The sequence below is a fragment of the Chrysemys picta genome, chromosome 1 (genome assembly GCF_011386835.1).
Source record: "Chrysemys picta bellii isolate R12L10 chromosome 1, ASM1138683v2, whole genome shotgun sequence".
Taxonomy (NCBI): domain Eukaryota; kingdom Metazoa; phylum Chordata; order Testudines; family Emydidae; genus Chrysemys; species Chrysemys picta.
The window spans coordinates 82563003-82577842 of NC_088791.1; the positions used below are offsets into that span (position 1 = coordinate 82563003).

The 14840-nt window shown below is 38.7% G+C and overlaps 1 protein-coding gene across 2 annotated transcripts in view; it reads left to right on the forward strand.

Moving 5' to 3' along the window:
• Positions 1–13250, forward strand: part of NUDT4 (nudix hydrolase 4) — a 42377-nt gene extending 29127 nt beyond the window's left edge. The window contains exons 3-5 of one of the 2 annotated variants that reach the window (XM_065574029.1): positions 112–156; positions 6304–6395; positions 9703–13250. In XM_065574029.1, the coding sequence (XP_065430101.1) occupies positions 112–156; positions 6304–6395; positions 9703–9901 (336 nt within the window). In that variant the 3' untranslated portion in view covers positions 9902–13250. The remainder of the gene's footprint in view (positions 1–111; positions 157–6303; positions 6396–9702) is intronic. The other variant, XM_065574071.1, reaches the window with a different exon arrangement.
• Positions 13251–14840: the final 1590 nt, after the last annotated feature.

Here is a 14840-nt window from a genome sequence, read left to right on the forward strand (position 1 = left end):
TCCATTTTTATATGGCTTGTAGCGACTCCATTACAATAGCACAAGTCAGACTTCAGCTTTGAACTAAAAAAACTGACATGGTAACACTTTCTTCTTTTTCTTCTTTTGTAGGCTGGAGTAAAGGGAAAACTAGGCAGACTGCTGGGGATATTTGAGGTGAGCTATTTAAAAACAAACCACAAAAAACCCAAACCCACATACCTAAATACAGATGTGTCGACTGTGCAAGTTGATAGGCTGGTGAAACCAACATCTGTGCAGTAGTATCAGATTTGAAGTTCTCCAAGAAAGTCAAGTGTTACTTGTTTTACTCTTACAAAGTAGATTTAAAGTGGTTGGAAAAGGAGGTGGGGAAATGGGCTTGTGCTTTTTTGCTTCTCTGATGTGTAGGGCCTGGAAAGTAAAAAGTCTTCAAGATGTTGGGAATCCAGGTGTTCTCTTCCCTATTTTCCTGGAAGAAATGTATGGATATCTGAAGTACTAATCAGTTTGACACTTGGAAACCAAAAAAGTGAAACCAGACTGACTGGGGAGAGGCTTTTTAATTCAGACTAAACATTTTCTTCAACACCCAACTTTCTAAAATAGCCATAGATCTTAAGGCCAGAAAAGACCACCAGATTATCTGGTCTGACCACCAGTATATCACAGGTCACTGAACACTACCCAGCCACCTGCACACTCAAAGCCCACTGGAATTAAACCAAAGTATTACTGTCCTCGTAAGACTTCTCTGTTGTATGCCACATAGAACAGAAGAGATGGCAGTGAACCAGTGCCTGAAGCCCCTGAAATCTAAGAATGAGACCCAGATGATTCTAGCAAGCGACTAGTCCCATGCTGCCGGGGGGTTTCTTGGTTTGTTTTTTGTTTTTGTGTTTTTAAAACCTAGTCACTGCTAGTCTGGCGGGGGGAGGACGGGATTCCTTCCTGACCCTGAGTATGGGCATCAGTTAGTTGTTGAGCACGTGAGCAAGACCTGAAAGAATGCTTTGATACCACCTTAGACCACTGGTCAATACCATCTTATGTCCCTTCTCCAGTTGTGGCCATCTCTGGTGCTTCATATGAAAGATGGAAAAAAAAAGCGTTAAAATATCAGTGGGGGCAACTCAGATTCAATACCTAGTCCTTTTAAGGTCTCTGAGAGCTTTCAGTCCATTTCCTTGGTTTTACTTTTGGCTTCACACAAGACAAGATTGAACATTCTTAGTATATTGGAGATTTAAAAAATCAATTCTAAAAATCAGGCTTTCTCAAAAGCGCCAAAAAAAAAAATTGTCCTTGAAGTGTGGGTGACAAAGGGACCCAATCTAGTCAGCTTGAGTTACTTTTTAACTTCTGGTACTACAACTGCATCTTCCAATTTTTGTAGCTTGACAGTCACTATTATCCTATTTTTAAAAAATGTTTACCCTGATGCTTTGTGGCAGACCCACACAAATGGGGAACTGATGATACAAAATAATGTCAAATGCTCACAAAGAATTGGAGAATAAAACCTCTAATTTTTGCTATAGTTACTTTCAACTTTGGCTGCAACTGTAGCAGGCCAGATATTAGGTTCTTTATCCCTTTAAAAGAGTAACAGATCAATAGTTTCAAAGACAAGTTGAGTCTTCCTCTGCTCCACAATCAAAGCAAAGCTTGAGTAGATGTGTTAATTATATCTGCCATATAAAAGCCTTGCCAGGTACTTGTAAATAAATAGCTTACATGGTGAACATATTGCATTGACTGGCCATTGTATGAAAACCGTTTTATTAGGAGAAGGTGTTCTATATAAAACTAATGGTTGCTGTCTGGCACAGGAAATTAACTTATAAAGAAAGGTAGAGTGAATTACATCTACTACAAAAGGTTCTAACGTGATAATTTTACCATTATTTCATGGCTGAAATCTAACACATGCACTTGAACGCCTTGCCAGTATGAAAAATAAGCGGTGTGATCTTAAACTAAATTGGAGTAAGTAAAACGATAGATGAAATTTGTCAACAAGAAAATCGTCTCAGTATAACTTTGCTTCTTTAAAGAAAATTAATGTTTAGGATTACAGATTGTTAAAGAATAGATTTAAAAATTACAAATCTTATTTTACATAGACCCTGAAAATAGTTCTCAATTTCCACCTTATTTACCTCCCGAAACCATGCCTCTCAAGGACTGATTCTCAGACAGTAGCTTGGCTGATGACATAACACACCAAGCAATGCGGTGAATGTAGCTCTATTTTAGATGGTGGTTATGCCAACTGTTTTACAAGTTCAGAACTGAAGTCCTAACAAGTGTTTTTAGAAACCTATAACTGCCTCAGAGGAAGACAAACATAATATACCTTGCATACTTTGATATGCTATACCATGGAGAGCAGAAATTCCTTGAGATAGCTGATAGTAAGCTTGGATATATAGTACTGCTGTTCAGAGTAACTTTTAGCATAGCTAAACAAGTGCTTCTATTTTAATCTGACTCTTGTCTGTTTTCCATATTGTGCAGCAGTCAATCCCATATGTTGATGATACCCTGTTTCAAAATTTCCAGTCATGTGACTGTCAGACTTTGTTGAACTGCAATGACTGTTGAACAGTTATGAATCAACAAATAAAAAACTAGAATTAAAATTAAAACAAATTCACTTGATTGTCAGATATTTAGTTTTAAGACATGAGTTAAGATATGGCTTCATATACAAATATGGCTTCAATATCTAAATGATGTCTGAGTACTTGCATTCCTAATTGTTTTCTTTCTATTTTGAAAACCCAGATGGCTTCAAATTTTCTTCCTTCTTTGGATCTTAAATGGCAGTCTGAGTAGAGACATACAAATTTTCTATGTGGTGGTATGAAATATATTGAGAGAGGCACTCAGATTACAAAAGTTCAGAATCAAATATTAGGTGGAGTTTATCTGGAGCAGCAACCTGCCTGTGAACAGACTTAAAAAAAAAAATGCATTTTATCCTACTCACAGGCTGAACGACAAACTTTGAATCAGCTAAGACATAAATGGCCCAGGGATACACTTCCATCTTTGGAAATGGCAAAAATCTGTCTCCCATACTTAAAATACCTCTTTCACCTTCCATGTCAAATGTCACCAACAGAAGTTGGACCAATAAAAGATATTACCTCACCCACCTTGTTTCTTTAACATCTTTAACAGTACAATACACTTACCTCTTGAGGAGGATACTATGGAACTGATGGATTGATGCCTAAATCACGTGGAGCGAGGCAGAGAGATTACTGCATCTGCCATATCTACTTTAGCTGTAGGTTTCCAGACACCAATAAAATGCTGATTGGTGAATATTTTCTCCCAAGTTCAGCCACTCTTCACACGAGTGTCACCATAGTATCCAAATATTTCAGAGGTAAACTAGATATGCATGAGATCCCTAATAGGTAGCCTTTTTGGAATCTTCTGTGCTCTTTTTTTGTTCCTAAATTTGTATGTTATATACACAAACTATCATTTTGGTACAAAATCTTACTCAGGTAGGATTTGTGGCATGCCCTAAAGGTAGTCACATTTGGATTAGCCTAATTGCGGGCAGCCTGTTCCTCTGGATTCCCCCTCAATTGAGAACACCCAAAATATTCTTTGGTACCTCTATTCTTTGTTTACTTCCACTTTATTGCTCAGATTGTTTTATAGTGTAGCCCTAGCATTTCTTTTAGGCTACATCTAATACTATAGGACTCCTAGGCCTGGCTACGCTGCTGCTTAAGTCAATGTAAGTTACGTCACTCAGGGATGTGAAAAAATCACCCCACTGAGCAATGTAGCTTATATCGACCTAGCATGGTGTCTGCTCTGCACTATGTCAGCAAAAGATGAGCTCCCACCAACTTAGCTTTCACCTCTCGAGGAGTTAGAGCACTGAAGTCAACAGGAGAGCACTCTGCCATGAACTTATCGCATCTTCACCAGACCCACTAAATCAGTGCTGCTGCATCAATCGTAGCGGCACCAATTTAGTATGCAGGTCTAGACAAGCAGGTCTAGGTAACAACTGTAACATGTCTGTCTAGTTACTCATCCCTTATCTGGGTCTTCAGTTGGAGGCATGGCCTCACCTTAAACAGCTTCACTCCCCTAGATAACTGACTTCAATTTTAGGGCATGTTGGATGGAGCTCCTTACCAGCTAATATATTTAGCTTTCTAAATCGGAGGCACTTTGTAATGCCTCCTCTCTAAAGCAAAGCTAGAAGGTAAGGAACCAGCCACTAAGTATCCCTTTTAGGAGAAGGGGTTAAAGCTAGGAGTTAAACTACATATTTGAATCGTGTGTTACATTGTTTTTGGGCAGACATGCTGGACTCCAGTGGTAAAGCAATAAAGATGCCTACACTGTGAGGACTAAGTTGACTGAATTGGAGAAGTTCCCTCTATCACTGTTGCACTTACATGGCTAACTACACCATTTTGCCCCCTTTTTAGTCTGAGTGTGCCCACCTTAGGTGTTTGGTTTCTTGTCCTTACCTGTCCTGGTGTGGAATTTCTCAATTCTTCTACCCTTAGACTGGGATCTGGGTACACTACTGTACTTGCTTATCAGCCTGCAGCTCTAACAGGGTTTTAAGAATTGATGACAGTGATGTTGACCAACAATCTTCTTAGAACTTTTATATAGTAATTAGAACAAAACATTAAATTATTTAAAACCGACTACATATGCACAATTAGGGCATGTCTACACGAGACTATACTGCATGGCAATCTAATACACTGTAGATTCACACCTTGGCTTGCCACACAGTAACATCCTGTGTAGATAAGTCAGAAGTCTCATATGTCACTACAAACCAAGTTAGATGGTTCAGTTTGTTCCAGTAGCCAACTTAAATTCCCCTACAAACCCTCCTGTCTCTGTTGCTCAATCTGTTTCTCTGTTCTACCTTAACTGTCCTTGGAGCTCCCCAAAGAGCAGCCATTCAGGGTACTTACTTTGCTATTGTCCGTGAGTTACCCATAACTGTAAGCTGTTGGGTGACTAGGGAAGAAGGAAAGAGACTCTAATAGATTAGTGGGATCTGCTAACCAGTCAGACCTCCAGGGTGAAAGAAGTATTCTGTTATATAGTAGTCATCTGTGTTCCCTCTAAGCTTCCCGGTCGGGCAGCCGCCCAGGAATGATTCAAGTGCCACGCACTTGATTAGCAGAGCTGTGCACAATCAGATAGCTGTGTTCAGGTGCCCCCTGCCCCTTCCCTCCTCTCCCTCCCCTCCCCCCGAGTGCGCTGCTTTTCAGCCACGTTGCTCCTGCAGCTGCTCCTGGGACCCTCCTGCTGGCTGTGCAGGGTAGGGAAGGGGGGTGCTGTTGTCAGGTGCTGCCCCCATCTCTGCAGAGCAGGGGAGGGGGGACCTGGCTCAGGATAGAAGCAGGAGAGCTTTCTGTGAGTGACTTAGAGAGACCATGCATGGCGTCTCTCAGAAACTTCCCCAACAGCCAGCACACACTCTGTGTCTCTCTCTCACTCACCTCCCAACACATACTAGTTGTTGTTACTTCTTGGTACTCCCTGCAATACACCTATATTCTCTGTAATTTTATTCTTTCAAAGTGGTGTTTTAGTGTTTTGACTGGTCTGTGCATTTCCATAATTTTTATTTCTTACACTTAAATTTACTTCTTTGGGTAGTGAGTTCTAAAATGCTTAAACTGTGCTGGCTGGAGTAATTATCCCTATGATAACTTATATATAGGTTTTTTGTTTCTACTGGTGGTGCACATAAAATTTGGATGGAAAAAATTAGAGGGAACATTGACAGTCATACCTTACTATTTGGTAGATCTAGATTCAAGTATTAATTATTAAGGAGCACTCTCTCTTGCTCATGAATCCCTTGTCCATTTCACCTATGCTGAGTGAAATTCTATAGTCTCCATTATACATGTGGTCAGACTAGATGATCATGATGGTCCTTCCTGGACTCTCTCCTAAGTGTAGATGTTTGAGCATTAACTAAACTAATATCATCCAGTTTTCACACCATAGCATCCACTATGCTTTCAATTTTGATTCTATTCAATACTAAGGGTGGCTTTCCTGTTTGATGGGAAAATGGAAGTTCAAATACTCTTGTGTTTAGTGCTGCAATAGTAAGACTTATGAGGGATTTTATAACTATCGAGTATAGTTAATAAAAGAGTTGGTTTTGTTGTCCAGCAGATACATTGCACACCTAAATTATTTACTTTAGATTAAAGAACGTGATTTTTAAAAAGTGTATGTCTTTAAAAATAACTTCCAAATTACTGTGAATTAAAATTTGTATTTCTAACATTCAAGCAGAACCAAGACCGGAAGCATAGGACTTACGTTTATGTTCTTACAGTGACTGAAATATTGGAAGACTGGGAGGATTCAGTTAATATAGGCAAGTTTGTTTTTATCCTTGCTATGTGCTAACTTTAATTATGAAGTGTTTTATTTTCTAGAACCTACAACTGTGGATTCTTTTCTAAATCTGGAGAGATCCCTAATCTGTGGCAAAACTGAAATGATTGTAAATGTTTTCCTCAACTGTACAAAACTTGACCTTCAAATACAATATAGAAATAACACAATATATGAAGTAGGCCTTGTAAAGTAATAAGATGGGATAAACAGTAACTTTAGACATAATTGGAACTCCCAGTTGTCTAGTCATAATTAGTCTAGTCGTAATTGCAAGTGTTGAGAAAATGGGTACGTTTTATAGAAAACTATTTTTAGCAGAGTTTTGCTTTTTGTTGAAAAACTTTCAATTTTTTTCCAGAAAACAAAAAGGTGTTCTGATTGTCATAAGAAAACAATGACAAAGCCATTATCAAACTTTAATGAAAAACTTTGACTAGCTTTAGTCAAACTTATACTTCATCACTTCTCTAGCGCTCGAGCAACGCCAATATTAGTCATAAGGAAGGATAAGATTATATCATAAAGTCACAGATTCCGTAACTTTGAGACCTCTGACATTTTCTGCGTCAGCCTCAGGGCGGCAGGGCCAGAGCTTTCAGCCAGCAGTGGGGTACCTGGAGCCATCTGGCTCCCCCGCCCAGAGTGAGGCTTGGGCTCTTTCCCCCTGCTTGGACCGCAGTCTCACACCCCTCCCCCAATCATTTTTAGTAAAAGTCCTGGACAGGTTGCAGGCTTCTGTAAAAAAAAAACGTGAAAAAAATCTTAACCGTACAGATAAGTTATGTTCACTGGCTAAAGCCTGTTATGTTTAGATGCATGGAGTATCTAGTCCAGTGGTTCTCAACCCATTTACCATTGTGGGCTGCATATGCAGTTCACTGTGTTGTAGGCTGCATCCACACAATATATACTACTTGTATGGCCCTGAGGATGTCCTATGGGCCACAGCTGTGTGCTGATTGGGCAGTAAGCAGCCCATGGGCTGCAGGTTGAGAACCACTGATGTAGTCAGTCTAGTTAAACAGCATTTTTTGAAATGTATCACATGACTACCCCTTTGCTAAATTTAATCAGTTACAGATATCCCTAACAAGTTAGCCTGCCTTCCATGTGGTTTTACCTAAATATTAACATGTTACACTCATTGAGCAGTATGTTGGTCAGTTATCTGATGGAATCTGCACCAAAACAGTATCCTTGGTTAGTAGATGGCTTTCCCATTTCAGGAATTAGAATTTTAATACTTAACATAATACTATAAATTATAGAATTGAGTTTTTTGCCATCAAGTGGTGTCAATCATGACAGTTTCCCTTTAAAAGAATTTTTTAAAAATTACAATAGCAGCACAATATATGTAATGCAAGTTGTACATCAGAATGAAAATAGAATTAACAGATTTTTCATAATGTTTTCAGTGTAGAAATATATATATTTTTTTAATATAAAAGAACCCTTAGTGCAAGGGTTCCCAAACTGTGATACGTGTACCCCTGGGGATATGCAAGACATCTCTGGGGGGGGGGGTGCGGGAGAAATTATGTAATGGTGGATTTTATTTATTGCATTTTCATAGTAGGCTACTCAAATGAAGCTTTACAATTCTGGACATTTTGTTAAATAAAATATGGTAGTTTGTTACTTCAGGATATACCAATGAGAACACAGATGCTGACGTACGGCGCCCTCACCTCCAGTCACCATACAGTGCAGGTTCATTTGCCCAGCAACTGTCCAGTGTACTGAGCTCAGAACTTAGAGGTTTTTTTCGGTTCTATACATCACACTATAACTATATCTATATGTAACAGTGAAATATGGACAGATGGCTGAAGACAGTGTTAAGAACACACAAAGTATTAGTGATGGATATGGGGTATGCAGGCAATTGGTAGATCTGGAATGCGGTACACAATAAGAAAAGTTTGGGAACCTCTGCCTTAGTATGTTTTGGTACTTTCTGGATCATTAAAGGTGTCACAATCATGTATTTTGTGGTAGCAAATAAGATTGTATGGGTTAAAATAAATACTAGTATTCATTGCATTTTGGGATATCCTCCCTGAACCAGCAAGGAACACATTGACTTCAGGATACAGTAGCAACATTTTTGCAATTTTAGTGCAAGGGGATTGGGCTTGTGATTCAGTCTGATATACAAACATCTTCAAATATGAATGGTAAAGAAATACAACTTTGGTCAATATATTTGAAAAAAAAGGAATAACTTATACTTAACTAATTCAAATATTTTAAAAATATGTCTTAAAGGAAACGCTTCTTAGCAGCTGTGCTTTAGATGGCTTCATTTAGTCTTATCAGCTGAGACATGAGGTTTAAGAGCATTTTAGCAACTTAAAGGGGTTGCTTCAGCAAACTTCCTGGCTGCTCTATTCTCATTGGCTGGAGGTACTCCTCAAGAGTTGCCTGTTTTTCCTTATCCATTACCAGTGCCTGGAGTTCTGCTACTAATCTATCCTCTGCCAAATGTCAGATGTTAAATTTACTACCCCTCTATCATCTTGAAGAGGGCAGATGAATAATGCACATGTTCCCTCTGGTATGTTTAAAATGAAATAGCTATTCCAGAATAACTTCAGGCATGAACACTTAGAGTGGATTATGCTACTTTGGAAAAAGGCACTGCTTTCATAAGTGTCCACACAAGGAGTCACTCAGGAAGAGTTTGTGTAGACATGCCCTATGCTATAAAGAAGCCAACCACGAATTTCTGTTCCTGTTCCCAGACATTAGGATTAGATGTGTTTGTTTTAAAGAGCATGGATTCTGCATAAACTGATGGACTGTATAGAGTAGGTATAGGACCTCTACAAAAGAGACCCTGTATCTAAAATGTTTTAGCAGCATCTATTTAGTTTCAATGAACCAGATAAGTTTGACTAAATCTTCATTGTCCAACTTTCTCTTGATGTCACTTCCCTGTTCTCCAGTTGTCAGTCTACCAGAGCGCAGACAACTTGGATTTCCAATGTAAAGAAACACGGGGAAACAAACCTTTTAGGACCCTATACACTGAAGAGGGGGAGGCACAAAGACCACTTTTCCTCTGCTGCTCAGCTGTTACTCCTGTGTTACATGCCATCTTCCTTCACACTTGCGGGGGGGGGGGGGGGGGAGAGGATGCTTGATCTTAATTGTATTTTTGCTTTGCACTTGACCTTTAAGCTTTTGGACCTGGAGTTTTTGGAACTGGCTGTTGTAGTTGAACTGCTATTGAAACTTGTTTGTAACATATTTTTCTTTGATCTAAATTACTCATTCAGGAAGGAAAAGAGAATGGTTTAAAGTAGAAGATGCTATCAAGGTTCTTCAGTGTCATAAGCCTGTTCATGCAGAATACCTGGAAAAACTGAAACTGGGCTGCTCCCCAACCAATGGGAATTCTGTGGTCCCCAATCTTCCTGATAACAACTCTTTATATGTCACTTCTGCACAGACTTCTGGGTTGCCCTCTACTGTGAGATAAAAATTTGGATTACCTTTTTACTCGTGCGCCATCACAAGGTGGAGGAGGGGGGAATGTATTTGTGTTCACATGCAGACATCTTTGACTATCAGTCCTCAGCAAAATGTGTGAATACATCATAACATTCAGACACTAACTTCTTTTTTCCTTTTAACAATGTAAAATAGTATTTCAGCAAACTAAAGCCATATATGGAATTTTTTAAGATGCCTTAAGTGGCCATTTTTAAAAAAACTATCAATATATAAACTTACACATCTGCTAAAAATAAGACATCTGGGTTAAGTGGAACTTAGTCCAGATTTTGGTTTAATTTTTTTTTTGGTCAGGTAGTCTTTAAAAAAAAAATTTAGTGGGAAAATTCTTGAACAAATGGCAGTAACGTTTCTCTTTTTGTAGTACTTGGCCAAATATGCAAGAAATTGTAGAAAGAGGTATATGAAAACTGAAACATACTGCCACCCCCCTTCCCACCCAATGATCATTAAGTGTTGCCTTCCTCTGATATCCTCACATTCATTTTGCTGAGGGTGCGATCCCATAGTTTTCGAAGATTGTTCAATTAGTAAAAAATAGCATCAGTTTCTTCCAGTTCTGAGTCTCTTGTAGCTTCTGTGGCATAGAAGAATAAAGTACAGTGTTTGGAAGAAAATCATACCTATAAGGGAACAATGTGGCTAGGTCTAAGTCCATTAGCAAACTCATAATCAAGAGGAAATGGCACTGTGGACTAGGAGCAGAAAGGGCTGGTATTGACATTTCAGATATACCAAAATTTGTTATCTTATTAATGACTATGCTGGATATCCCAATTAAAGTTGTAATACTAAAAATATTTTTGATCGTTCAAAATAACTGCTTTTGCTCTCTGAAGTGAAAGTAGAGCTAATGCTACAACTTAACTGGAGTAAACTTGGGACAGCATCCTGTCATAATTACCATTCCCCCCCCCCGTACCTGTCAACCAAAAAAGATGGAAACTGAACTTAACCATGGGTCCCAAATATGTTCTTCCCACTGTGCCATTAAGACAGTTTTCTACAAAGAATGCCATCTAGCTCATGCAGATACTTCTGGAATTTTTAGGATCTAAATATTAATTCCAGCCACCTCTTCTTTCTGGGCAGAAAGCCAAAACTGAGGTTGGGGTAAACTTTGTGTGTCTTGTGAAGGCTGTTTTGGGTAAACTCATTCTTTTACATAGCATTTGAACCCTTTGTAAATAGTCCAACTGGTAAATAGTGAGTGTAAAATGGAAAGTAAATGTAATTTAAACATTTTGTTACTCAATACACAACTTCTACTTTTTTAGCACAAATTGTGTAAAATGCTGCTATAAATTAAACTTCTGCGTGCTGTTACACTTTTTTAGGAAAATATTGGTGCCACAAGTGATCCTTTTTGAAAAATGAGATCTTTGTGCCATATATAAATGCATTTAAACCATGGATAGTAATGTTTGAGGTTTCACCTCATGTAAACTGCTCTTTGAAGAGGCCATAAGTACTACTGATTAGAGATGTCCCTGAACATGAGCCAAAAAACAGAAGCTGCCTGAACTTTGAGGTGGGATGTTTTTTAAATCCCTAAATCAGCACTAGCCCTATGGTTCTAGTTCCAGGTCTCTTCTAAAACCAGAAGAGCAGGCATGTCTTCTGTGTATAGTTTGGATGCACCACAAACTGGTGGAATCATCATGAACAGTTGATCTCATGAGACTTCAGGTATTTGAGGGCCAAAATCTCAACAATTCATGAGATTTTAAACCCATTTTAATTCTTCTGATCTTAACATCACCAACATTGCCTAGCTTTTGTCCTGAAGGGCTTACAGAATTGAAGAGAGACTTACTAACTAAAACATCTAGAAAGCTGAAGTCAGGTGCTTTGAAAAGAATGTCTAATGTACAATGACAGAATGGTTTAATGGTAATAGAAACATCAGATTTTTAAGTTGATCTAATCTCTTTTTGAAACTGTGAACCATTTAATGTTTCAGTCATATACATTGACACTCATTTAGTCATTAACACATTAAACTGAGCTCATAACTGAGCCTTTTGAGAAGTTTCTTTTGATTATACAACATATAATCCATGAAACTACATACAAAAGTTCAAAGTAGTTACTTAGAAGCAGTTATGAACTAGAAGCCATCTCAAAACAGTTTCAGATTCCTGGGATTAAAAGAAAACTCATACTTGTATAAGATATTAGTGGTAATGCATGATCTTATTTTGTAGCTCTCTATGTATTTGATAACTGTAAAAATGTACAGAATTGCTGTTGCTAACAAACTGTTGATTGCCTATAAATATTTTAATATTTTGGTTGCACACATTTGGACTGTTAATAGTGCCACATGAATTCTTAAATGCCATTTGTTGTACAGATCTCTTCAGTCTCTATGCAGCTTTCAAAATGAAGCCCTGTATTCAATTTGATTTCCTATGCTTTTCTATTCACAGAACTTTGAAGTATGTGACAGTAAAGGTAAACTGACAATACTGTGCAGGCTCTTGCTTTAAGTATGCTACAGGAAACCATGCTAGCAAATTCCTTTTGTATGTTTGAGCCTTTTAACAGTCTAAGTGAACACTAAAGTTAAATTCTACAGAAATGGATGGTGTAAAACTTGGGATAAGGAGGATAAAATTTTGCATCAGCTCCTGCTGTCAAGATTATATATAAAAGCATGTTACTGCCAGCAGTTTCCTCACGTTCTTACAAAGGTTTCCAGTTTGGTTTATGAAGTAACTAGTGGTGGTTTTATAGCTTACTGTGATGCATTATTTGTGCAAATAGGACTAGAATTTACATTTTTAATCCCCACCCCAGTGAGCTGCTGGCAGCTCTGATGCTTGCCTGGCTGTGGGAACAGAAAAAGGAATCTGATTTGCATCAATGGTTTTCCTGTAGCAGCCATGGTTTGGGATCATCATGACCTAAGATGAAATAGATGATGATATTGCCAATGGAAATAGCTTCAGCTCCTCCTGAAATGGAAGTTTTGTTACACTAAATACCTACTTAAAAATTGATGTTTTAACACTGCAAAAGTATCAAGTGTATTGCACAGAGACTCTTAAAAGTGAAAAACATAATTTGGTGACTTACTGCACACTAACTTTGCCCAAAGTTGGCCTATTGACAAGTCCCTGTGGAGAAAATCAAAAGGAAAAACCAAGTTGGTTTGTTTATCAACATGGTTCTGAGAAGAGAAATTTGAAGGAAAATCCCCTAACAAATTGTAAACATTTTGAACTGCTTGCATGGATTTTCTTTAAAGATTGATGTAAGAATTTTGACTTTTTATATTTGAGATAAATATCAATAAAATCTGAACTAGTGCTGTGAGTGTCATCCTTCAGTAGACACTAGTTTTACCACTGCTAGCAAAGTGCTGATATACAATGCTTATGCCCCATCTGAAAAGGGTTTGAGGACTGCTTAAATATAGCTCCATCAAGAACCTTTAACTGTGGTTAGCCCTCTCCAGGCTCCAGTTCAAACATCATTGTAAATGTGGCCTAAAACTGTGCTCCGATTGTGTGTTCTGAATAGTCCAAGTAATAGTATGGGTGCAACCTAGCAGGCATAAATTGGTCTGATGTACCTATCTAACCTCAGCACCTGCTAAAACAGCATATAGATACAAACTAGAGCAGTGGGCCAGCAGTAGTTTTCATCTTATCCATGACCCTAAACTACAGCCTTGCTCTTCTGAAGGCTGCTTCAGGAACACAATTGAAATTGGGCATGCCTTAGAGGTGAGAGGCACCAATAGGTCTTAACATCTGTACACAAGGAGGAAACTTACCTACCTCACAGGTGTCAGAAAGCCAAATTTCCAGAGTAGTCCCCTACTGAGTGCAGGGGAAGTGTAGAGAGTACTTACTGGAAGGGGATTAACTACCATCTTTTCTAAAACTGTCAGAGCTGGGACTTCTGCATTTTTGGGGAGGTAAGAGGGGACATTCTGCCACATTTGTTCAGTACCTCTCATGGAGGGAAAGGACAGCTACAGTCTGTCTCATCCTTGGAAAGCAGCAGGTAGGGTATTAACCTGCTTATTGCAATCTAAACTACTTCTGCTATACCTGGGCTGTCATTAGGACAGTTTCCCCACCTTTACATAAAAAGGAAATGTTTGTCAAAAAATGGAATCCAAGAACTGCACTATCAGTGATTGAGGCAGTTGATTCAAAGATGTGAACCTCTCAAGGGCAATTAACAAACCTGTTGTATAATCAACTGCTACTTGTTTAAGGGGCTTGGTTCAACTCCTATATCTAGCTGTGCTGGTAGTTAAGGTTCCCAAACATTTTTCCTTACTTATACAGGCTTCATTGTCACCATGTTAGTCAATAAGGGGGTAAGAAATATAGTCAGTACCATCTCAAGTCTTGCCCCAGGGGTTAGCTGCACAGAACCTCCCTCTTAAGTGACCAAGCCTTGATATAGGGACTGCTCCTCCCACCCATACACACTGAGATGCAGCAGTTGCTCCCATCTAATTTAGCTCCTCCCTCTCTAGGCTGCTGGAGTGTTGGCTCTCAAGTACAGTCTAGAAAGGCAGACCTACCTTCAGACATGGCAGGCTCCTGTGTGCAGTAGCTGAGGTTTTTATGGTTAGCTCTAGGAGTTCACACTAGAACCCCTTCAATATTTCTTGGCTTTTTTATACTGTTTGCCCTAATATTCCAATTTTCAAGATGGCCCACATTTGTACAAACAACTGGACTGAAGAAGTCATAGGATCCAAGGGAAAGATTGACACAGATACCCAGCTAATTGTGTGTGCACCTGCTACTACACTGCACAGCAATACAACATCTAAACTGGTATCAATGTTTTATAGTTAACCCAGTGCAACAAGCAGCCTCAGGAAGGTACATCACTTTAGTTTTTCCACAACCTTAGAGGCAAGAAACTTGTTT